Source organism: Dromiciops gliroides, chromosome 1, assembly GCF_019393635.1.
Source record: "Dromiciops gliroides isolate mDroGli1 chromosome 1, mDroGli1.pri, whole genome shotgun sequence".
NCBI lineage: Eukaryota > Metazoa > Chordata > Mammalia > Microbiotheria > Microbiotheriidae > Dromiciops > Dromiciops gliroides.
Genome location: NC_057861.1, coordinates 207,199,574 through 207,225,861, shown reverse-complemented (window position 1 = coordinate 207,225,861; position 26,288 = coordinate 207,199,574). Strand labels below are relative to the sequence as shown.

The window sequence follows — 26,288 nt, the reverse complement described above, 5'->3', positions numbered from 1 at the left end:
GGAATAAATAAATTTACAAATATTATAAAGGAACATGAACCAAAAGGTCCAAAATTATTTAGCATAGAAATATAGTTCTACTCCACACTTATGTAGTAATTTATAGTCTAAAAAGTGCTATCCTCACGACATTTCTGTAAAGTAGGTAATACAAGTACTATTATCCCCTACTTGACAATGAGAAAGTTAAGCCTCTAAGACATTAAGTGACTTGCATAAAGTAACATGGCTAGTCATTAATGGAGGCACCATTTGAGCCTAGGTCTTCTAAATTCAAGTCCAGTAGTGTTTCTACTCCATCAGGCCCCAAAAGTGAACCTAAATCAAAAAGAAAAGAATCGAAGAAAAAAAGCCAAAGCTTGCTAACAGTGAAATCTATGTATAAGAAGGAAAAAACTGAAGGTTCCCCAACATAGGATATTTCAGTTAAACAGAATAAAGTCTTCATCTCCCCATCTTTAGTTCGACATTATTTAATGTACCTCACTTTCAGAAATTGAAAGAGTTCACTATCAGCTCATATTCCATTGCCTTCAACTACCAATACTGAAAAACTGAACATAAAGTATTTTATTTCATTTCAATCCCAAGTATGACCTTTCAACTCTGATCATGTTGTATTAAATGATGATTCCCAAACTGAATGCTATAGCATTTCTCAATGCACATGAAGATGTGTCATGGGCTGTATGGGCCATAATTCCCTGCCCAAAGCCCCTTACCCTTTGAGATATGATAGAAGCAATTTAAAGGGGCAGTTCAATTCAAATAGCCTTTATTAAGGTCTCACTACATATAATGGGCAGCTAGGTAGTACAGTAGATAGAGCACGGGGCTTGAAAACATGAGTTGAAATCCAGCCTCTTGGAAAGTCACTTAACCCTGTTTGCCTCAGTTTCTCATCTGTAAAATGAGCTGGAGAAGGAAATGAAAAACACTCCAGTATCATTACTAAGAAAACCCTAAATGGGGTCACAAAGGGTCGGACATGATAGAACCAACACAATAACAGCATACAAGGCACTGCACTAAGTAGGGTTACAAATATAAAAGTAGAAAAACAGTGCTTGCCCCCAAGAAGTCCATACTGCAAGAAACAACAAGAAATTATATAAAATAAATAAAAGGAATATGAGGAGAGAGAGTGCATTAAAACCTAGGGGGATCAAGAAAGGCATCCCAAGGGAGGGAGCACCTGAATTGCATCTAGAAGAATGTGATAGGTTCAAAGAGGAGAGTTGGGAATACATTCAAACAATGGAATTTACTGTATATCCAGACTATACAAAAGCCAAGATGTAGTGCGAGTTCAAGGAATATAGAGTCCGGTTTGCCTAGAATATAGACTATGTCAAGGGTGGTCATTTAAGGAAAGTTTAGATGAGGTAGGCTGAAGTCAGATTATGAAGAGGAACCTGAGGATTCTGCATTTCATTCTAGAGGCAATGGGGAACAACTGGATTTCAAGGAGTAGAGGAATAACAGTCAGAATTGTGCTTTAAGAATAGTATTTGGTCAGGTAAGCAGAGGGCAGTTTGGAGGAGCGAAAGACCGAAAGCAAGAAGGCTACTGCGACAGTCGAGGCAAGAAGTGAGCACCTAAACAAGAATGGTACACATATGAGTCCAGAGAAAAGAACAGGTGGCAGGAAGAAATGTTGTAGAGGTTGTAGACTACTGACCTTCTGCCCAAATTTATCAAGGCCCAACATCTCCTCTGTCCCATCCATATATAGTAAATTTAAGGAGTCCAAACCACATTCCACATGGCAGCTTAGAACTGAGCTGCTTCCAACAATGAGGTCTGCCACTAACCATTTTTTTTTAATTTTATTTAATTTAATTTTATTTTACATATAAGGTATTTTATTTTTTTCCGTTACATGTAAAGATAGTTCTCAACTTTTGTTTATACAAGCTTTACAATTTCAGATTTTTCTCCCTCCCTCCCCTAGACAGCAGGTAATCTGATATAGGTTATATCTATATATCTATATACATATGCATATAGATATCTATACACACATATATATATATACACATAATAACATTAATCCTATTTCTGCATTAGTCCTGTTATAAGAGAAAAAATCAGAGCAATGATGAAAAACCTCAAAATAGAAAAAAAAAAAACAACAGCACCAAAAAAAAAAAGAAAAAGTATGGTTCATTCAGCATCTATACTCCACAGTTCTTTTTTTTTTCTTGGATTTGGAGATCCTCTTCTATCATGAGTTCCCTGGAACTCTTCTGTACCATTGCATTGGTGAGAAGAATATAGTCCATCACAGTAGATCAACACTCAATGTTGATGATACTGTGTACAATGTTCTTCTGGTTCTGCTCATCTCACTCATCATCAGCTCATGTAAGACCCTCCAGGTTTCTCTGAACTCCTGCTCATCATTTCTTACAGCACAATAGTATTCCATTGTATTCATATAACACAACTTGTCCAGCCATTCCCCAGTTGATGGGCACCCCCTCACCTTCCAATTCCTTGCTACCACGTAAAGAGCAGCTATAAATATTTTTGTACATGTGGGTCCCTTTCCCCTTTCCATGATTTCTTTGGGCAAAAGACCCAAAAGTGGTATTGCTGGGTCAAAGGGTATGCACAGCTTTATTGCCCTTTGGGCATAATTCCAAATTGCTCTCCAGAATGGTTGGATCAGTTCACAGCTCCACCAACAATGAATTAGTGTTCCAATTTTCCCACAGCTTCTCCAACATTTATTATTTTCCTTTTTTGTCATTTTAGCCAATCTGATAGGTGTCAGGTGGTACCTCAGAGTTGTTTTAATTTGCATCTCTCTAATCATTAGAGATTTAGAGCATTTTTTCATATGGGAATAGATAGCTTTGGTTTCTTCATCAGAAAACTGCCTGTTCATATCCTTTGACCATTTCTCAATTGGGGAATGACTTAGATTCTTATAAATTTGATTTAGTTCCCTATATATTTTAGAGATGAGACCTTTATCAGAAGTACTGGCCTCAAAAATTGTTTCCCAGTTTTAGTTTTGGATGCATTGCTTCTGTTTGTACAAAAATTTTTTAATTTAATGTAGTCAAAATCATCCATTTTACATTTTATAATATACTCTATCTCTTGTTTGGTCATAAACTGTTTTCCTTTCCAAAGATCTGATAGGTAGACTATTCCTTTCTCTCCTAATTTACCTATGGTATCACCTCTTATGTCTAAATCGTGTATCCATTTTGACCTTATTTTAGTATAAGGTCTAAGATGTTGGTCTATGCCTAATTTCTGCCATACTATCTTCTAGTTTTCCCAGCAGTTTTTGTCAAATACTGAGTTCCTATCCCAGAAGCTGGAGTCTTTGGGTTTATCAAACACTACATTACTAGTGTCATTTCCTACTGCATTTCCTGAGCCTAGCCTATTCCATTGATCTACCACTCTATTTTTTAGCCAGTACCAGATAGTTTTGATGACTGCCACTTTATAGTAAAGCTCTAGGTTTGGTACTGCTAACCCACCTTCCTGTGAATTTTTTTCATTATTTCCCTGGATATTCTTGATTTTTTGTTTTTCCAGATGAATTTTGTTATTATTTTTTCTAGCTCTATAAATTAATTTTTAGGTAGTCTGATTGGTATGGCACTGAATAAGTAAATTAATTTAGGCAGTATTATCATTTTTACTATATTAGCTCTGCCTATCCACGAGCAATTGATATCTTTCCAGTTATTTAGATCTGATTTGATTTGTGTGAAGAGTGTTTGGTAGTTGTCACTAACCAATTTTTTAAAATATATATCCTTGACATATGTAATGATCTGTACTTTATTTTAAAATATAAAAATTTCAGCATATTATTATAAAATTTTCTTCAGAGATTCCCATTTTGCTTTTGTCTTATTGATTATTGTTCACTATTTTAAATTACAAATTTTACCAACTATTTTAGCAAATACAAAGAGATGACTAAATATCCTTACCTGAATAATCTTTGGCCGATGAAGGAAAATCTCAGGTGGAAAATCTTGCAGGATAACATCTTCCAGCAGTTCACATGTATTCCAGACTAAAGTGAAGTTACTACTTCTTAAAGAACTAAAATAAATCAAGGCATTATTTAGAAAAACAACCTACTTGCACACTAAAGATTATCAAATACTTTAACAACTCTATTAGAAGATACATTTCAACCACACACACAATTATCAGAAATTTCATTACCAGAGGTAGAAATATTTCAAGAGGCATAGGAAAGAACATGTTCCATGAGATTGAGTCTTTCCATCCCACACCTCAGTTAGGATCCTTTCTTCTCTATCCCCTCCAAGCTGGGTACATTACAGCTCCCCTCCCTCTTGGTCTTATCAAGGGCACTCCTGATACCTTTCAGGACCTTGCCCGATCCTGCAACTTAGAGACCAAAACCTCAGTCACCTCTGGTGACCCAGCCATGAGAGTTCTACAAATGTATACTTCCCTCTAGCCAGGCTCAAGCCATAGGCTCAAAAGACCTGTTTCCTCCTTAGCTGTAGTGTCATCAAGCAACTCAAAGAGAAGGATCTTTAAAAGATACACCTGTTTCTATAGAATCTATAATTCAAGGCACCACAAAACAGTTCATCTAAGGCCATTTCAATCAAACGACTGCCATCACCAAGTCATTTAATCATCACTTTACTCATGGATAACATTATACAAATGAAGCAGTCTTTGCTTTCCATAAGTTTATAATTCAAAGCTTGAACAAAATACCATGCCACAAACTAACTGCCACTATTTGGCAGGCAAGTCAGTCATGACAAAGAAGTCACCCTGAGGGAGATAAAAGATAGCTTGAGCAAGGAGGCCAAGATAACCACTAAGACCCAAGATTTCCTTCTTCACTCCTTCTCCCTGAAGTAGATGCCTAGGACTCCCTGTCCAAGAGCCTCATGAGTAGCAGCCTCTAGCTCTACCCCCACTGGCATCATTTGAGGAAAGATCCCAATGGAAGTGCCGGCCTGGTAGCTGCCCCTGACAGTATTGTATTCCTCACACCTCCTCAGCAATCATGGCTACTTAAGATCCAAAAACAAAGCTACTCACAACTACTATACTCACAGCCACTATACTCTCAAATGGCTCAACATCAGAAAAGGGAAAAATGAATAAGGAACAGGAAGTTAAGGGGAGAAGATAAGGTAATAGGAATAGGGTAATAAACTTGAATTTGTTCCAGTGTGATTGATTGATATATTAGGGAACATTTTGAGCATAACGAGAATTTCTAATTTGCCTCTACATAATTTCTTCTGTGAGAAACAGCAAGAATGCAGAACACTGTACCACTTCACAATAACTCACAAGCAGCAACACTTTCTTTTCTTTTTTGAGTTGGAACAAACATTTATTTTATTTTTTCCAGTTATATGTAAGGGTGGTTTTCAACATTCATTTTCATAAGATTTAGAGTTCCAAATTTTTCTCCATCCCTCCCTTTCTTCACCCCTCTACAAGACAGCAACCAGGTTATATATGTGCAATACACAAGTGCTCTTTTCATCAGTTCTTTCTATAGGGTTGGACAGTAAGCTTCATCATTTAGTCCCTTGGGATTGTCTTGGATCTTTGCATTGCTGAGAGTAGTTAAGTCATTCGCAATTTCTCACTGAATAATACTGCTGTCACTATGCATATGTCCTCCCAGGTCTGCTCACTTCACTATACATTGATGTTCATTAGTCTTTCAAGATTTTTTGGGGATCATCCTGTTTGTCATTTCCTGTAGCACAAGTCCATTCCACTACAATCATATAACACAGCTTCTTCCATCATTCCTCAATTGATGGACATTCCCTTGATTCTCAATTCTTAGCCACCATAAAGAGTTGCTATAAATATTTTTTGTACAATTTTTCTCCCTTTTCTCTTTTTCATGATTACTATTGTTAACTGTTTCCTTCCATCCTATTCCCTTCCCCATATTTATTCTATTATCCATCTTCTTTCATCCTATCCCTCTTCAAAAGGGATTTGCTTCTGTCTGTCCCCTCCCCTAATCTGCCCTCCCTTTTTTAGCTCTTCTTTCTTTATTCCCTTCTCCTCCTATTTTCCTGCAGGGTTATAGAGATTACTCCACCCAAGTGAGTGTGCACCTAATTTCCTCCTTGAGCCAATTCTAATGAGATTGAGGTCTTTGAGCCAATTCTGATGAGTGTTAGGCTCATTTACTGCCTAGATTGAATAGATTACTCCACCCAGTTGGGGGTGTGTGTGTGTGTGTGTGTGTGTGTGTGTGTGTGTTAGTCCCTCCTTAAACTCTGCTGAGTTTAAGATCTTTGAGCCTTTTCTGATGAGTGTAAAATTCATTTATTGCCTTGCTCCTTCCCCATCTCTTCCCCCACTCCATAAGCATTTTCCTGTTTCTTTCATGTAGGATTTCACCTCTGCCCTTCCTCCTCCCCCAGTGCATTCCCCTCACTCCTCAATTTAACCCTAAAGATGTCATCATGGGGCAGCTAGGTAACACAGTGGACAAAGCATCCACCCTGGACACAGGGGGATCCCAGCCAAAACCCAGCCTCAGACACAAGACAGTCACCCACTGCATGACCCCAGGTATGTCCCCCCAACTCCAATTTTTTATGGTTCTCTAGGGTCTTGTATTAGAAAGTCAAATTGGCCATTCAGTTCAGGTCTTTTCATCACAAATACCTGAAAGTCCTCTTTTTCATTAAAGTCTCATTTTTTCCTCTGAAAGATTATTTTGCTGGGTAGGTGATTCTTGGTTGTAATCCCAATTCCTTTGCCCTCTGGAATATCATATTCCATGCCCTCCAGTCCTTTAATGTAGAAGCTGCTAGATCTTGTGCTAACCTGACTGGGGCTCCACAGTGCTTGAATTCTTTCTTTTTGGCAGCTTGCAATATTTTCTCCTTAACCTGAGAGCTCTAGAATTTGGCTATAATATTCCTAAGGAGTTTTCCTTTTGGGATCTCTTTCCAGAGGTGATAGGTGGATTCTTTCAATTTCTATTTTACCTTCTGCTTCTAGAATATCAGGGCAATTCTCCCATACAGTTTCTTTGAAGATGATGTCTAAGCTCTTTCTTTGATCATGGTTTTCAGGTAGACCAATAATTTTCAAATTATCTCTCCTGGACCTATTTTCCAGGTCAGCAGTTTTTCCTAGAAGATATTTCACATTGCCCTCTATCTTTTATTCATTTGGATTTGCTTTATCGTGTCTTGGTTTCTCATAAAGTCACTGGCTTCCATTTGTTCAATCCTAATTCTTAGGCAATTATTTTCATCAGAGCTTTTGTACCTCCTTTTCCATTGGGCCAATTTGACTTTTTCAAGATGTTGACTTTTTTCTCATGTCTTTCCTGCATCACCCTCATTTCTCTTTTTATTTTTTCCTCTACCTCTTTACCTTTATCTTCAAAGTCCTTTTTGAGTGCCTCTATGGCCTGAAACCAATTAATATTTTTCTTGGAAGCTTTGCATATAGGGGCCCTGATGTTGACACTTTCCTCTGAGGGTGTACCTCGATCTTCCTTGTCACTGAAAAAACTTTCTATGGTCTCACCTTTCTCTGTCTGCTCATCTTGCCTTTCTTTTACTTGACTTTTAGCTCCTTAAAGTGGGGCAGTGTTTCCAGGCTACAGTATCCCAAGCTTCAGAAGTCTCAGGTGGTATGATTTAAGGAGGATCAGGTTCTTCACTCGTCTGGCCTGTTCCGTGGTCCATAGATGACCCCAGACCAACTTGCTAATCAACCAGGCTCTGATGAGCCTGTGCCCCTCCCCCACCTGGGCCACTGCTACTCAAGCCTATCTCCTGGTTCCCAGCGGGGGTGTAAAATCCAAGTTCTGCCTCAGCACCAGCATAGACCCCTGTAGTCTCCCCCCTGCCAAGGACTCAGCCCACTCATCAGACTGTGAGCTTAGTTCTAGACAACACTGGCACTTCAGAGGCTCTGGGGGTCTCCTTCTCTGATAAGGCCTTCCTGGGACTGGATCTGTCAGGGTGACTGTGGGGTTGGGCTCCACTCCTGTCACAGCACGGCAGCTCCCTCCTTCCGACCTTCCAAGCCATTCTTGGTTAGAAGATGATTTCAGCACATTCTTCTGTGGGTTTTGCTGCTCCAGGCATTGTCCTATGGCATTATTTGGATGTTTTTTGGAGCGATCATGTCATGAATTCAAGAGCTCACTGCCTTTCCTCCACCATCTTGGCCACGACAACGCTTTCTACACCCACTTCCACAAGCAAACTTTAGGTCTTTGTCAAGGTAAAGAACCATACTGACTGTACATCTTTTGTTACAGGAAGAGCAGCGAACTGAGAGGAATTGGTTCTCACCATCCTCACCACAAGCCAGAGGCCCAGTGCTATGGTCTACCCAACTTGCTCATATAGCCCTGGACACAGATGAGCAGCAGTTCAAAACCTCAGACATAATCCTTATTTATTCTGGTATTCATTTATTTATTAACCATTTAACATGTATAAAACTGGGTTACCATTTTAATTAGATTCCTATCTTTTTGTGTGTCACTGACAAGGTTTTTGAGCATTGTGACCCTAAACTCCATGTTCCCCATAAGCTCTGTGGTTTTTATTTTACAATTTTGCATAGCATAGTGACTTAGGGGAATGCAGATCTCACATTATAGTAGAACTGATTATAAAGACAAAGCATATACAAGCAGAAATGAGGTAATATTGGAAGAAAATCCTAGAAGGGCCTTCTCAATGAGTAGGGATGGGAGAGGATAGAGGGAGAGAATTTAGAACTGAAAATATATTTTTAAAAATTTTTTTTAAATTAAATTTCCCTTTGCCTCTTCAGATCTTCATTTTTCTTTATTTTCACATTGAAGATCCTCTGGGAGTGGGGACAAGGATGGTAACCTGGGAAATGGAAAGGCATTCAAGCCCCTTTACCTCCTCTTCTAGGAAGTAGACTTGTCTGCACTTAGAGCACAGAAGAGGTAGCAATCATTTGGCCATGGAAGATATATGAATACCTCACTCTATCCAGGTCACTGAAAATTTTTCCCTCTTCACCTCCATATTTGTTCAAAGTGAGATGCTCAGTATGCCATTTTTTCTAGTAGCTCCCTCGAGAAAGGCTACCAAAAACAGTTGGTAGTCCAGCTTGGCTGGAAATGAAGTCATGTGAAATTAGGTCAGAAAGATATGAGTAATAAATAAGTGAATGGAGAACCCTGAATGCCAGGTTAAGTTTGTGTTCTCCAAGACATATCTACCAGAGATAACAGGGAGCCACTGAAAATTTTTGAACAGGATATTATTTTGGTGGTTTTACAGAGGATGGAGTAAAGATGGAATAGACTGGCTAGCAGGGAGACCAACTCAGAGACTATTACAAATGACTCAGACTAATTTAAGATTATCCACAATATAGGCCTTGCACTATTTTTTGGATAGAGCTTAATAATAACGAGACCAAGATTAGAAGTTTCATCCCTGGGGCAGCTAGGTGGCACAGTGGATAGAACACCGGCCCTGGATTCAGGAGTACCTGAGTTCAAATCCGGCCTCAGACACTTAACACTTACTAGCTGTGTGACCCTGGGCAAGTCACTTAACCCCAATTGCCTCACTAAAAGAAAAAAAAAAGTTTCATCCCTGCAGAAGTCAATCAACTTTGATCTCTTTCAGAGCCACAAAATAGAGCTCTACTCTAAAGAAATCATCTGATGCATACAACTTACTACAAAGGGCATCTTTTAGATGTAAGACTGTATCACTACTAATATTAATACAATTCAAAGTATGTCTTATTGAGAGAGGATTAATAGTTGCATTTGCACAAATAAAAGGTAGTTCTTTAAAAAAAAAGGCACCAACAAATAAACCCAATTACAAAATCTATTTAATTAAAATTTTCTGCCATTGGATAGCTTCCTTGAGGTTTATTTCAATTAAGTTTGAATTAGTCTTATTCAGTTTAGAGCCAATAAATTAATTTTGGAAAGTAATTCACGACAGTAAGAATTTCAACATTAAATGAGTATAGACAATTACAAAACTAATCATTCCTAGCAAATATACTAGCCTTTGACTTCTGATGCAACATGTATTATTCCTACCCAGGTAAGATACATAAAGAACTTTTGATATATAGATCCATATGGAAAAAAATTGGTGAATATAAGCTGACTTCCATTTATTCATTTCATTTGAGGATAAGCACAGTTTAAAAATTAATGATCTATTATATAATAATTTAAATGTTTCAGCTACTATACCTTTCATTAGAGGAAAGAACATGTCTATCTGTTGCAGTGAGTGGCAACCAAGGAAATGTGGAAAACTTCAAACATTTCACATTCTGATTTACTGTTAATAAAAGAGCAGAAAATATCATTATTATCACAGAAACACAGAATTTTGGCACTATAAGGATTTTCAGAGGCTAGCTGCTTTTACCCATATTCAGAGATACCAAAATATAAACAAAAAAGTGAGGAACTAGTCTCCACTTGAATGAAAACTACATCTATAGTATTCTCCTGATCTACTAGCTTAATATGCCTGTCAAAAAGGAAAATAAAATTTGCCTGACAGGGTCTGTTCTTAATGAAGTCATTCTGGCTCTTTGTCAGCACTGTTTCCTTTTCTAGATGTTCACAATAGAGCTATTTTTACAATCGTCAAACTCCAGAATAATTTTCCCTTCCTCATTAACAATAAAATGACAACTAAAGCAAGATTCCCACCATAAGTTCCATCTTACATCAAAGGTATGACAAAACACCTATAACTACAGTCGAGTAAACATTTCATAAGACTTAATAACAGGACAGCTTGACAGCAAGGTCCCCCAGAATGGCAACATTTTCCATAGCTTATTTTACAGCTACAGATGCTACCATCTTCAAAGGTTCTTTTTCCTAACTGAAGAGGTTTACATATTATTGAATAGGTTATAGAAGTTAATTCAATGAGAAACATTTATCATGAACTAAGTTAAATAATCATCTTAGTTTCTACTGAAATTTCCATTTTGTCCTCCACCACTCTAGTGTCTAGCTAAGTAATTTAACTGATGCTGTTGTTGTTGAGTCATTTCAGTCACATCTCTATGACCCCATTTGGGGTTTTCTTAGCAAGGTTATTGGAGGGGTTTGCCATTTCCTTCTCTAGTTCATTTTACAGATGAGTAACTAAATCAAGCAGGATTAAGTAACTTGGCCAGGATCACACAGCACATAAGTATCTGAGGCTGGATTTGAACTCAGCTAGGTGGCACAGTAGATAAAGCACTGGCCCTGGATTCAGGAGGACCTGAGTTCAAATCTGGCTTCAGATACTCGACACTGATTAGCTGTGTGACCCTGGGCAAGTCACTTAACCCTCATTACCCTGCCAAAAATTTTAAAAATTAAAAATTAATGAACTCAGATCCTCCTAACTCCAAGGCCAGTGGTCTATACCCTGTGCCACCTAGCTGCCCCTTAACTGATAAGAGTCAATTCTGTAGGAACTGAGAAAAGGCCACTTTGGCTGGATTGCAGAGTGAGAAAGAAGGAGTTATTATCAAGTGGAGATTATCTCAACTTTACATGTTAACAGTAATAGGCATATCATTCAATACTAACATTAAATGCCATTTGAGAAAAGTTCATTTTGAAATATTCATGATAGAATTATATGTTAAGGATTATAAGGGAAAATTTTAGACAAAATTATGATTATGGTTACAAATTTGGAATTAGAGTGCACACATAATGTCATTTTTCAATTAGATCATAGAAGTTAGCAGGAAGTTCAACAATACCAAAGATAAATAAAAGCTACAGAATTCACAAATGGTATTTTTCAAATGGGTCTTTATCACTCCAGAAGTTAAACTAGCAGCATTGAAACACAGTTTCTCTATATTTCCTTTCAACTGGCAAAGGCCATTGCGCAAATAAGGACAATGGCTGGGCAAAAATTTCAACAATTTAAAGAACAGTTACATAAAGACAAGTTCTCAGAACAAAAAGAAAAAGAAGTTTATCTCTTAAGTTCAATCAAAGAATAAGGTGCTTTGGTTATTATTTCGTTTAAAGAAAGAGGAAAAAGCTAAGTGGGAATTTTACCTTGCACACTGAGCTCATAAGAATTTTACTAATAATTAGTTAAAATTATAAAACATTAAACTAAAGAGTTCTTTTAATAAAGTATTTTAACAATGTCAGACTCATTTTATGTGCTAGTTATTTACCAAACTGTTTTCCCCCTCTTTTTCATTGTTTGTTACAAGGAAAGCTTTCTGGCAGGGGAAGGGAGGAAGGATGGGAAATGTAAATGATGTAAAAACAAAAGATATCAATAAAGATTTAAGTATTTTCTTCAACTCAGCTTTGAAATAAAATTCAGAAATAAAAAGGTCTTTAACATTTGCAAAAGCCCCACTCAAAAGCAAATCTTTACCCCATCTGACATCAACACCTCCTTCAATTGTTCCCCACATCACTATGTCATTCAATTCAATGACTAATTATTAAAGACTGCCTGCTTTATTGAGTTGACCAATGATACAAAACATGACAGTCCACAGCAATTACTAAGAATCTATTCTGTCATTTTGAAACCAAAGCTAAATAAAAACCTAAAAAAAAATTTTAGACAAAGGAAAAGTGTATCAAGTTTTTAAAATATACTTTATTATGTATAATAAGTACATAAATCTGTTTAACTAAAAAAATTTAAAATCCTATCTATACCTCTAGAAACCCATGATTTTCCACTAGTTATTCTCTGTCCTCACTTAGCTTTCACTCTATTCTCTCTAATGGATAAGTATATTTATATGAGTTCTGGGGTAGCCAAGAAAAACAGTTTCCAAATTGGAACTGCCCTTAAAATGCAAGCCCTTTAACAAACATATCCTCAACTGATTTTCTGGCTGGTACATTTACTTGCCTCAATTGAAAGGATGTGTCATCTGCATAGTCTAAATTTTGCATTATGCATTGCAACATTCATAACAATAAATTCACACCAAAGAGGATAATTAAATTTAACAGAGAATACAGAAATGGCCATCATAAGTATACATACTCAGTGATCCTGAATAGCCTTCCATCTGATGAAGATTATTTATGTCCTGAGGAAAATATCCAGGCCGAATTTCATTTTCTTCTGGTAAAGCTGAAGAGAAAGAAAAAAGTTACCAAAATTATATTGGCTTGCTCTCTTTTCTTTGCTACATGAAAATAAAATTTACCATTTTTAATTACTGTCTTAGTTTTTACAAGCCTTTTATGAAAAGAAGAAAAAAGTCTGTAAGGGCGATGTTTTCATCTGTAACAAATCTACTATTCCCTAGAGAAAAAATTACTGGGAGGTGGGGGGGGGGAATTCTATCAATTTCAACCTAAAGAGCTCCTCCGCCACTTTTATATTAGAAAAGCTCAATTATTTTAATTCAAATGAAAATATTTAAACCTTTGGACTGACACAATGGACTAATTGAAAGTTTTAGTTCCAGAATCTTTATTTCACCTTCTCACTCTGGATTTATCCAATCAATCAGTAAGGATTTATAAATAAGGGCCAGGCACTATACTAGGCATTGGAAATAGAAATACAAAAAAAATGAAACAATCCCTGCCCACAAGAGGTTTATATTCTCTTTTTGTTTTGTTTTGTTTTCGTGAGGCAATTGGGGTTAAGTGACTTGCCTAGAGTCACACAGCTAGTAAGTGTGAAGTGTCTGAGGCCAGATTTGAACTCAGGTACTCCTGAATCCAGGGCCAGTGCTCTATCCACTGTGCCACCTAACTGCCCCAAGAGGCTTATATTCTCATAGAAAAAACATGTGCACACATAAGTATATACAGAATAAATAGTATATACAGAATATATACATAATAGATATAAAATTAGTACTAGATAGTTAAAGAAAGAGGTCACTCAGAAGTTGCAATATCAGAAAAGGTTTCATCCAGAAGGTGGTGGTTGAGCTGCTGGTTGAAGTAAAAAAGGAATTCTAAAATATTAATAGAGTTGAGGAGAGTGAATTCCAAGAATGGATAATGGCTTATGCTAAGGCATGGAGACAGAAAATCAAGTGTGGTAGGTGAGGAACAGAGAGAAGCCAGTTTGGCTGGATCACAGGGTACAAGAGATGTAGTCATATTCAATAAGACTTAAAAAAATAGGAGGGGGGGCAGCTAGGTGGCGCAGTGGATAGAGCACTGGCTCTGGAGTCAGGAGTACCTGAGTTCAAATCCGGCCTCAGACATTTAACACTCACTAGCTGTGTGGCCCTGGGCAAGTCACTTAACCCCAATTGCCTCACTTAAAAAAAAAAATAGGATGGGGACGCGCTAAAGACTAAATAAGACTAAAAAGATAATGTGTATTTTATCCTAGAGGTGACAGGAAGTCACTGGAATTTATTGAATAGGATAGTGACATGCTCAGTTAAAGAACTTAAAGAAAATCACTTTGGTGACTGTGTGAAGGATAGATTGGAATGGAGAGAGACTTGAGGTTGAGACATCAATTAAGAGGTCACCGCAATAGTCTAACAGATGTGGGGGGGGAGGGGGGCAGCTAGGTGGAGCAGTGGATAAAGCACCAGCCTTGGATTTAGGAGGACCTGAATTCAAATCCGGCCTCAGACACTGGACACTTACTAGCTGTATGACCCTGGGAAAGTCACTTAACCCTTACTGCTCCACCAAAAAAAAAGTCTAATAGATGGGCAATGAATGTGTGAATATAGAGAACAGCTTGGATAAGAGAGATTTTTGGAGGTATAAATGGCAAGATTTAGTCCCTAACTAGTTATATGTAGTCAGAGGATAATGAGAAGTCAAGGATAACTCCAAAGTTAAGAACCTGGGAAATTGGATGAATGGTAGAGCTTTTGAGAGCCATATGAAAGTTTAGATGAGAGGTGCAGCAGTTTGGGGGAAAGATGATGAATTCTGTTTTAGACATATGGAGTTGAGGTATCTCTAGGACATCCAGTTTGAAATGTCCAATAGGCAGTAGTAATGCAGGATAGAAACTCAGAGGAAAAACTACGGCTGGAAAGATGAATCTGGAAATCATCGACATAAAGATAATCAAAGCCAAAGGAGTTAATGAGATCACCAACAGAGAGTTAAGAGAGAGGAGAAAAGAAGGCCCAGGACCTAGGCTCTTACACAGCTTTGGAATACTTCATTCTTCACTAAAACTTTAACTAGTAAATCAAGAAAATTAATAAAACTTTGAAAGAATCCACAGTTACCTCCAATTAGGTAATTAAATATTACCTCTCTCGCAACTTGGCTACAGAAGAGGTTGAAACTAATGAATGAAAAGAAGTTTTTTGATTATTTATAAATTTTAATAGTCCATGCTATCTCTGGCATAATTGAAAGTATACTTTGGTATATAGAACAATATTATTATATTAAGTTGACAAATGAGAAAAATAAAACCCAGAAAATAATAAAAATTACAAGTTAATAAAAATTTTAAAATATTTAAAATTGGTATGTTCCAAAAATTTGTCACCTGGCCTAAAAGAAGTCTCAAATTCCTTCTATAATATTCCTAACAAGTAATTATCCAGTCTCTACTTGCATATCTCCACTAGTAAGGGATTCAGCATCTTATAAACCATTCAATAACTGTTAAGAAGTTTGTTCTTGTACTGTTCTGAAATCTGGTTCCTAATAACTTCTACCAACTGCTCCTTGTCCTATTCTATATGGCCAAATAGAACATAATCTCCTCTAAGTTAAAATATTTCAAATGTTTGAAGTATGTAGTTGTAGCCTTCCAAGGCTTTGCTTCAAGCCTTAACATCTTTATTACTGGTTTCAAGTCATTCCACCATCCTGGTTCATCGGTAGTACGTGTGTGTGTGTGTGTGTGTGTGTGTGTGTGTGTGTGTGTGTGTGTGTTGAGGGGGGGGCAGAGAAATGAGGGTTAAGTGACTTGCCCAGGATCACACAGCTACTGTCAAATGTCTGAGGCTGGATTTGAACTCAGGTCTTTCTGAATCCAGGGCACCACCTAGCTGCCCCAGTTCTATATTCCTTCCTCCAAGTATCTCAAATAGAAAATACATAATTCAAAGCCATTTTACATATGAATCCATGTTTTACAGAAACACTAAAGAAAACTGAAATACTTATGCTCAAATAAACTGTACACTTTAGCATTGTAGAGTCTTTTCTTAATTTGATTCAAGTTTTAAATGAAATAAGCCAATGGATACTTAAATTTGTAATATGTTGACATTTTTTTCCTTTTAACTTTGACTCTATGGTTTCCCTTGTATCTTCTTGCTGATATACAGAAATGAACTTTAAATTATTTCACATTACATGTCACTGAATCCAATTACAAGAATTTAAGTATCAACTGTGCTCAGCATTGTTTAGGGTACAAATTAAAGGGTAAAAGTGGTCTCTGTCCTCAGAGTGCTTATAATGATTTATAATAAACACCAAATCTAATTAATGTCGAATAGCCTAAAACTCAGAGTACAGGAACTATATTTCAATCATAAAACAAACTCTGCCTCACAGTTTGAGTCTGATTCACAGTATAGCAGGTCTGACAATTGTCAAATGTTTCAAAGAAAAAAAAATTGAAGTAATAATCTACCTTTACAAATATTGAAAAGGAAAGAAAGAGGGGCAGCTAGGTTGTACAGTAAAGCACTGGCCCTGAATTCAGGAGGACCTGAGTTCAAATCCAGCCTCAGACACTTGACACTTACTACCCTGAGCAAGTCACTTAACCCTCATTGCCCTGCCCAAAAAAAAAAAGAAAGAAAGCATTCAAAGGAATAGCTCCAAGAAATTCTTCCAAAACCCTATTGCAATGTAGTGCTAATTTATAAATTCATTCTTTTTTTGTTTTTTGGTTTTTTGCAAGGCAATGAGGGTTAAGTGACTTGCCCAGGGACATACAGCTAGTGTCAAGTATCTGAGGCTGGATTTGAACTCAGGTTCTCCTGAATCCAAGGCCAGTGCTTTATCTACTGTGCCACCTAGCTGCCCCTATAAATTCATTCTTTAGACAACAATAGCTGTCCAAAAGCTTAAAGAAATAAATTTAAACCTACAACAAGGAAAGTTTTTGGTGCCAAGAGATGAACCTACCACTATATTAAACATGATCACTTTTCCTTATGTAAAGTCTATTTTTTAAAATCCATAAACAGCTTTGGGAAAATGATTTTTTTTAAGGAATATATCATATCAATTTCAGGTTACCAGTTTTGGGTCCACATACAAATGGCTTGGTTTGGTAAAATGTAGAACGATGATATGGAGAAGAATCATCTGAAGGAAGAATAAATAGGCCATCCAAAATACCATCAATTTCAGCCTGCAAATCTGGATCCACATTAGGACGAAGCATGGAGAAGAATTCATATGCACCAATATCAAACAAATGCTGGACTGCTGATGGATGCTAAAATGAAAAGAACAGTCTTTTGAGAATGGCTATAAACAAAAACGACTATATTTTATGCAGGCAAAGATAAAATTATGGCCATCATACCCACCTCCTCCTCAAAGTAATCTTGGACTCCAGCCCTAGAACAACACTGGCCTCTGCTAGGCCATCATGTCACTTCTCAGTTATCAGCTCCAAACAATAATACCTAATACAGGGTACCCCCTCCCTATCTCCAAGTCTCTATTTGTTGTGTTCCACCACTTCAATGTAAATTTTGTGAGGGTTGTAATGGTCTTGTTTCTTTGTATTTGTATCCCTAGCATTTAATACAATGTCTGACACATAATAAATAGCTATATAAATATTTCATGCATTTCTCTGTCTAAACTCAATCTTCCAATTTTTTTTTCACTACATTTCTGCAACTATTCATTCCCCAAAGGAATCAATCTATATGAAAAAATTATGACTTACAGAATCACTTTAGAAATACATATAATAAAATATCTGATGACTATGAGGGAAAAAAGCTTAACAACTGGATACTCTAAAAGGACACCACAAGCAGAAGTGGACAGGAACACAGCACTGGCTCCTTTCTAGTCTTCTGGGTTTTGTGTCCTCCCAGAGAAGCTATTCCATAGCTCAACAGGTAGTCTCTCAGGCTCCCTTTATAACCACAAGAGACCTCCCTGGCCTCCTTGAGCAGCCATTCCAGCTCCAAGACCTTTCTCAAACAGCCATCCTGCACCAAAAGGAGCTGCACACTACTGCCTGACCCTGGAACAATGTGATTCCCAGGCTCATCCTCTATGGATAATAATCATTCTTCAGTGTTTTAACATACTCTCAACTTATCACTCCTTTCCCATATTAGTGATTCTGTATTCCTAGCTGCTACTGCTTGTTGCGAAAATCTCACTCACATGCTCAAACCCTGTTCTTGGTCCCCCACTAACTGCAACCTTATCTCTATGCTCTTCAACACAAGCCCAACAACATTCCACTCTAAATCTATCCACACCTTCCACTGTGCTCTGTGGAAGATCTGCTCCTTAAATTAACAAACTAACTTTCAGCTTAAAATGTTTCCTTTCTCACTCTCTCCTTCTTCTTGTACTCATTGAGACCTGGCTCCCTCCTAATAACACGACTTTCCTGGCCACACTTTCTGGCACTGCTTACAATTTTACTCATACATCCCAAAACACTAGCCATGGTGGGGGTGTTAGAATATTCCTTGCTCCCTGTTGTCTGTCATATTGAGGCTCCCTCTCTTCCACCAGCACCTAGTAACCTCTATTGTTTTGAAATTCATTCAATACATATTTATCAGTGAATCAAGATTCTGGTGGCTGTTGTCTACAGACTTTTAGGACACTCTCCTTTCCTTAATGAGTTCAGTGCCTGGCTCACAGTCTCCTCCCCAACTTCTATTCTCATAGTAGGGAACTTCAAAATGCATAGTGATACTCTTTCAAATATCCTAACCTCATAGTTCCTCAACTTACTCATTTCCCATGACATACTCTTCCAACCTACCTCAGCTACAAGATGGTTCCATCCCTGATCTTGCCATTACCCACAAATGCATAACTTCCATGTTCATGAACTCTAAAATTCCTTTATCTAATCATAATCTATTATTACTCCACCTCTCCCTCTGCCTTACAACGTCAAACCCTTTTCTTCATCCTTACCATAACATCTACTCTTTATACTTCTAAGTTCTTTCTCAGGCCATCATTATCCATACCCAGACTACATTGGCTTCACTTCCCCATCTTTTTTTTTTTTTTAAGTGAGGCAATTGGGGTTAAGTGACTTGCCCAAGGTCACACAGCTAGTAAGTGTTAAGTGTCTGAGGCCGGATTTGAACTCAGGTACTCCTGACTCCAGGGCCGGTGCTCTATGCACTGTGCCATCTAGCTGCCCCCACTTCCCCATCTTAACCCCTTGATGAACCAGTTCAACTCTACACCAACTTCTTTCTCTTGAGGACCTTGCCCTCTATCCAACTGAAGATCTTGGCTTGCCAAATTTTAATCTAGGATTACTCTCACCATCTTCCGCCTCTGCTCCAACTCATAAGCTGCTGAATAAAGACATGAATACCTGAGTTCAAATGCTGGCTCTGCCATTTAATTCCTAGAAGAACTTGAAAAGTCACTTCACCTCTGACCTCAGATTCCTCATCTGTAAAATGAGACACTGGGAGTAGATTGTACATGATGCCCTCTAAGGTTCCTTGCAGCTCTACATCCATGACCTATAATGTCTTCCTCAATGTTATTATAAGGGTAAAATGAGATCAATATAAGCAAAATGCTTTCTAAACTTTGGAATTATTTGAAAATGTCAGTTATATTACTAACTGTAACCATGCTATTGACAAAGAAATGAGCCTGTTTTGTAAGACTCTTCCTATTTTTACATAGATTAAAAACATCAATCCAAAATCAAAATTGGTTTCCCTATTTCCCTACTTCCAATGTCATCCATCTCTAACTCATTCTCCACAAAGCTCCCAAGTTGGTATTCCTAAAACACAAAATTGACTCTCTTATTCAAAAATACTCAATGGTTCACACTGGCTCTAAGATAAAAGACAAAATCCTCAGCCTCAAATTTAAAGCAACATTCCCCCCAATCTGGCTTTCACCTGTCTTTCCAACCTCATTTCATATTATTCTACTTCACACTCCAAATTCCATTCAAATTGGCCTACTTGTTCTTTCCAGGAAGAGAAGGAAGAGGAAGAACAAGAACAAGAACAAGAACAAGAACAAGAGAAGAAAAACTAGCATTTACACAGCACTTACTATGCGTCAGGAACTATGCTAAATGCCTTGAAAATATTATCTCCTTTGATCCTCACAACAACTTTGGGAGGTAGATGCTATTATCCTCATTTTACACTTGAGGAAACTGAAGCAAACAGAGGCTATGTGTTTTGCCCAGGGTCACACAGCCAAGGAAGTTTCTGAGGCTAGATTTGAAGTCAGGTTTTCCTGACTCCAGACTCAGCACTCTATCAACTGTACCACCTAGCTGCCTAACAATTTTATGTGTACATAGTGTCCCATGGACTCTTCCACTCCTTTGTAAAGTGAAGAATGTAATCCCTCTTCATACGTATTTTATAGAATCCTTAACTTCATTCAAAGCCCAGCTAAGAGTTCACTTATTATATAAAGCCTTTCTTGTTACTCTCAGGCGTCAGCAATCTGTCCCTCTTGAATTATTGGGTAATATTTGCATATGTTTATATGCATACTTGCTGTACCTTCCAGTAGAATGTAAGCTCCTTAAGAACATGGGCTGTTGGGGGCACCTAGGTAGTGCAGTGGATAAGTACCAGCCCTGGATTCAGGAGGACCTGAGTTAGAATGTGGCCTCAGACACTTGACACTTACTAGCTGTGTGACCCTGGGCAAGTCACTCATTGCCCTGGAAGAAGAAAGAAGAAAAGAAGAATTAGAAGAATTAGAAGAAGAATTAGAAGAAGAAGAAGAATTAGAAGAAGAATTAGAAGAAGAAGAAGAATTAGAAGAAGAATTAGAAGAAGAATTAGAAGAATTAGAAGAATTAGAAGAAGAATTAGAAGAAGAAGAAGAAGAAGAAGAAGAAGAAGAAGAAGAAGAAGAAGAAGAAGAAGAAGAAGAAGAAGGGCTGTTTTGTTTTTGTCTCTAAATCTCCAACACAGGGCTTTGAAAATATCAGGTATTTAATATATTTAGTGAACTGAAGTGAACCATTTTTCAACTGACTCAGCTTCCCTTAATCTTCACTATTCAAAAATACATACCACTGGTCACAAAGGAAAACATATGCTCTACTGTAAGCAGAATCATTTTTACATATACTTCCTCCTCATATAATCACTTCAAGGAGTAAGAACAGTTCTTACACTCATGCAAATTACAAGCCTCCCTATAAATCAGTGGATGCTCCTCACGAATAGCTATAGTCAAAAAAAGAAAAACCACCACTCAATGGTCAACCTTTCATTGATGTGCCTGTGCACATTTTCTTAGGCCAGTCCTCCAAAGCTAAGATCCATTTACATAAACAACTTGTCCACACCCCACACTATTCCACCTCCAACTCTAGTCAAAAGATCATAAACTCTTCAAAGGTTTGTAGGAATTATATCATTTTTCATCTTTGTAACCCCAACCAATTCCAATGACTCATCAACGAACAGGGGCAACACTCCTCTTTTTTTTTCCTCTTTCAATTCCCAACTTAATTCAAAGCTTCATCATGACACAGAAGTGACCATGGATTTTAGAATGATATGCAAAAGGAAAACAAGCACTAGAGCTTATGCCACCTGGCAACACTTCAAATATGCCTGGTGAGAAGCCATGGTCTATTCTATGTTGTTGTTGTTCTTTAGTCATGTCCAACCCTTCGTAACCCATTTGGGGTTTTCTTGGCAAAGATACTGTTGTGGTTTGCCATTTCCTTCTCCAGTTCATTTTACAGATGAGGAAACTAAGGCAAACAGGATTAAGTAAATTACCCAGCATTACACAGCTAGGAAGTGTCTGAGGTTGAATTTCAACTCAGGTCTTCCTGATTCTAGGCCCAGCACTCTTATCCCCTGTGCCACTTAGCTATCCTATTCTTTCCTATGAGGACAAGCCTAAATTCTCAGAAATTCATTCTCAGGATGACTACAAATGAAAATTTTTTTTTCCCCAGGGTCCACTCATCCACTAAGTCACTGAATGATTGTAATGTACACAAGTGGAGAAGGGCAGCGCAGCATACTATACTGGGCACTGGACTTGGAGTCAAGATTTAGGTTCAAATCTTGCCTTAGACCTGATTAGCTATATAACCTTGGATAAGTTGCTTAAACTCTCTGGGCCTGTATCTTCATCTGTAAAATAAGAGATTGGCCTCAATGATCTCTAAGATCACTTCTGGCTCCAAAATCAAAGACAATATAACCAAAGAATGATAAAGTTGAGACTTTAAAGATCATCTTGCCCAGATGAGCAAACTGAGACTCCAAGTATTAAGCGGCTTGCCCAGAGTCCCACAAGTAGTAAATTGGGATTCAAACCCTGATCCTCTAACTCCAAGTCCAGCATTCTTTATACTGTACCTTAGTTCCTGAAGAAGTGTCCCCAGAGCCTAAGGTATTGCCTTGAGCAAATAAGGCCCTTCATAATTGTGTGTTGCTGCTGAATTCAATGGCTTGATGACATTCTTTCTTATTCCAAGATAATCTTACCTTAACCAAATTGCTGAGTAGGTTCAGAACCTCTTCCTTCATGGGAACGGTAGGGAAATTGAACCACTCCAGTAAATAAATAAAAAGAAGTTTCTCTTGTACGAGTTCGACACAAGAAATCAAATTGTGTTCCACCTTACATAGAATACTCTTGAGCGCCCTCTCCCTTATCTCAACCAGAGGATGACCTGTCAAGGAATGACAACACAAACCTCATTAGGGAATCAATTACCGGGCGTCCCCAGAAGCCTCGGTGCGGTTTTAAGCTTCAGGACACCCTGCACAAGTCCTCCAGATGGCAATTTATAGGAGGGTTGGGGGTTGGGGCATGGGGAGGAAATAGGGACGGAAGACATAAAGCGTCTTTTGGGAGGTCGATCACAATTAGCAGCTCAGGTGGGTCGGGAACACGCAGGTTTACCCCAAAGCCAGCTCTGTGGGGCTCAGAGCTGTCCCGGGGCCTTCGGGACGAGGGGGCTGGGGCCTGAGGAGGGAACGAAACTGGAGAGGGGGGAGGAGGGAAGCAGCCCGGGGGGAGGAGGCAGAGGAGGGCGCGGGGTACGGCCTGGGAATGCTTGGGCGCTAGCCAGCAGGTTACCCAGTTTCCTGATCAGCGCCAACAAAGCCATCTCGCGCTCCTCTAAACTCTCAGCCACAGCCTCCGCCAGCTCAGCATTCAACCTCCGCGCCACCGCGTCCGTCCGACCGCAATTGTTGTCCCTGCGGAAACCGCGCCGCCCCCGGTGTCGGAATCAGCTCCTGAGAAAGGAATAAGCGCCAGAGATCCCGAGCCCGGCTCTGGAAGAGCGCTTGGCGTAGTTACTGAGAAGCGGACAATGTTGTACCAGGGAAGGAAGGGTAAGAAAAGTGCAGAAGGAAGGAACCCCTTTCAGCCGCGATGCACTTCGGGAGTTGTAGTCTTTTTCTGAACACGTCCTCCCTGCGTGCTGATTGGCTGAGAAAATACGCGGCATAAGATTCAGGACTCGCCCTATTCTCCTAGAGACTGTTGTGTCTTGGGCGGTCCTTTGCAGAACGCGGGTTCTTTGGCGGGCCGGCAATGGGGCGGAGCTTGAGGTCCCGCCCCCTGTTGCTCTGCCCCTTTAATGCTAGCTGTTGAGTTTGTAGGAAACAGAGGGCCCCCTCCTGGGTTATGTCTGGAGGCTGAGCATGGAATGCATTTGTTTTACTATTTGGAGTAACTCCATGTTTAAGCATTGCTTTTGAATGTCTTTAGCTAAGAGAAATCATTACAAGAGAGATCTCTTACCAAGGAAAGTTCAAAAGGAAACAAGAACTTACCTGCAAAAGGGAAATAAGCAAAAGTATTCACGAAAGCCCACCTGGAAAGGAAAAAAAATGAAAGAAAAATGCATAATTGAGTGGGATGGGAAGTACACCCGCTGACCCCTGTAATAGAGACTCGAGGAGAAAGGAGGCCAAAGCATTGATTTTATTTCTTTCAAAAGAAAGGTGCACCACACTCACTGGGACAACCAGGAGGTGTGACACACCGGGATTAGGAAAAGAAGCAGTTTTTACACTCTTTACAGACATCTAATTTGAGCAAAATGCGGTAATTGGGTTCAGCAATAAATCATTCTCCTGGAATGTTCAGCGATAAGTCTCTCTCCTGGGTTGTTAGATTATTTTGTAAAATTTTCTGTTTCTGCAACAATGTATCATGTCCACATAATGTCTCGGTGCAGACTCTATGAAGCAATTTTTAAATTGATATGCCTATATTTAGAAAGGGGGATAGTAGCTTCCCATTATTGCCTCTCTCTAGAGAAAAAACAGAGAGAGAGAGAAATAGGGAGCTCTAAGGGGCTTTAAGACTTTGAGATCAGATCACTAGGCCGAAGTGTGTGTGGGGGGGGCACTTTCCATCTCAGTGGAGGGTCATATCCCTATGTCCCTCACATAATGATTGGGGAGTAATTAAAAAAAACTGGCATAATATGAATATTGTAAATGGTCAAAACATGACAGTGTGTATAAGAAGTGTTAAGTTAAAAAAAATTTCAAAGTTATCTTAGAACTTTATTCAGTTGCATAATTTGGAGAAAATGCTTAAAATAGGCAAAGGTAACTGGTTATAAGCATTAGCATAATAGCTCTTAGGAGTGGAAGAGACCTTAAAGGAAACCTAATCCAATTGCCTTATTTTATATATGTGGAACTTGGACCCAAATATAGTAAATTACTTACTTAGAAAGCTAATAAGTAGGGGAGCTGGTCTTTGAAACTAGTGTTCTTTTCACTATAGCATAACTGGTTATCTGTCTTTTGTTGTTTAAATACTACCCAAACTTCCAAACAGCCTGTAGCAATGCCTTATGCTCTCTGGTTCCTTCATCAAGGCAGGGAGGGGGAGTTTAAACACAGGAAAACATTTTACAGTTGAAGAAGAACAGAAAACTCAATAATAAAATTCTGACAGATGAAACAAAAGCAATTTCAACATAAAAGCTATCCCAAGACACTACTATGTAAGCATAGGAAACTGATTGCTAAATTAGATTTTTTAAAAGATATGTACAGGAGGCAGCTAGATGACACAGTGGATAAAATACCAGCCCTGGATTCAAGAGGACCTGAGTTCAAATTCCACTTCAGACACTTGACACTTACTAGCTGTGTGACCCTGGGCAAGTCATTTAACCCTCATTGCCATGCCAAAAAAAAAAATGTATAGAAAATGATGACAGAAAGGTCAAAAAACTAAAAATTAACCAAAATGAGTGGAACTAGTTTATAAGAATATCATCAGGAGCATAAAAACTCAGAATATGCTGAGGATGACAATGAATGCTAAGAACAAGGAATATTTTAGCAATGTTAGAAGTGAGTGTCATGGGGCGCAGAGCACCCCAGAATTTCTCTGGGGCACACCGAGGAATCTTCTCCTTGAGAAACTAAACCAGAGGACAGATAACGCCTAGAGGAACCAAATCGGACTGAGCTAGCTTGGGATTCCTACCCTTCATTCTGGTCTCCCTTACCCTGGGGAGATAAGTTTGGGTGTGGCTGCGTCCTTTGTGTCCTGAAGAGGGATCCGTAGCCACCCCTCACCCAATTCCTCTAGTCACTACTAGTGGGGGATGGTCCTCCACTCCTCACCCAATTCCCCCAGCTACCACCAGTGGGGGATGGTCCACCTTCATTAAAGGAACTTTCCACAGGCAGATGGTCCACCCCCATCAGCCTCTATAAAAGTACCTTCCGGTCTCCTGTTCCAGGAGATTTGGTACCTCTGAGCCATGTGCTTTATGCCAAATCTCCCCATGAAAAGTCTAAGGATTTCTTTCATGGTTTCCCTCCCCCCACCCTTCCCTTCCCTTGTTCCTAAATAAACTATCACCTTGTTCTAACTAAGTTTTGTGTGCAAGAGGGTGTAATTCTTTAAAGAGGAATTCCCAAGAACCCCAACCCCAACCCGTACCCCATTTTCCCCTATATCATCAGGAATGAAAAGACACTGCTCAGAGTGGACAGATGATAGGGAAAGCAGAACTCCATACTTTGCTTCTATATTCTATAACAAAGAAAACTATCTTCAGGCTGGGAGGAATGCAACAAAAATGGATTCCAGGCAGTTTAAAGCCAAGATAAAGGAGAACATGCTAAAA

At 38.7% G+C, this 26,288-nt stretch overlaps 1 protein-coding gene across 1 annotated transcript in view; it reads right to left on the bottom strand.

Annotated features, from left to right (window-relative positions):
- RTTN (rotatin) overlaps nucleotides 1-23,500 on the bottom strand; it is a 251,719-nt gene extending 228,219 nt beyond the window's left edge. Inside the window, 6 exon segments of the mRNA XM_043993343.1 lie at nucleotides 3,966-4,080; nucleotides 10,247-10,337; nucleotides 13,050-13,139; nucleotides 17,219-17,420; nucleotides 22,657-22,844; nucleotides 23,255-23,500. Coding sequence (XP_043849278.1) covers nucleotides 3,966-4,080; nucleotides 10,247-10,337; nucleotides 13,050-13,139; nucleotides 17,219-17,420; nucleotides 22,657-22,844; nucleotides 23,255-23,285 — 717 coding nt within the window. The 5' untranslated portion in view covers nucleotides 23,286-23,500.
- Nucleotides 23,501-26,288: the final 2,788 nt, after the last annotated feature.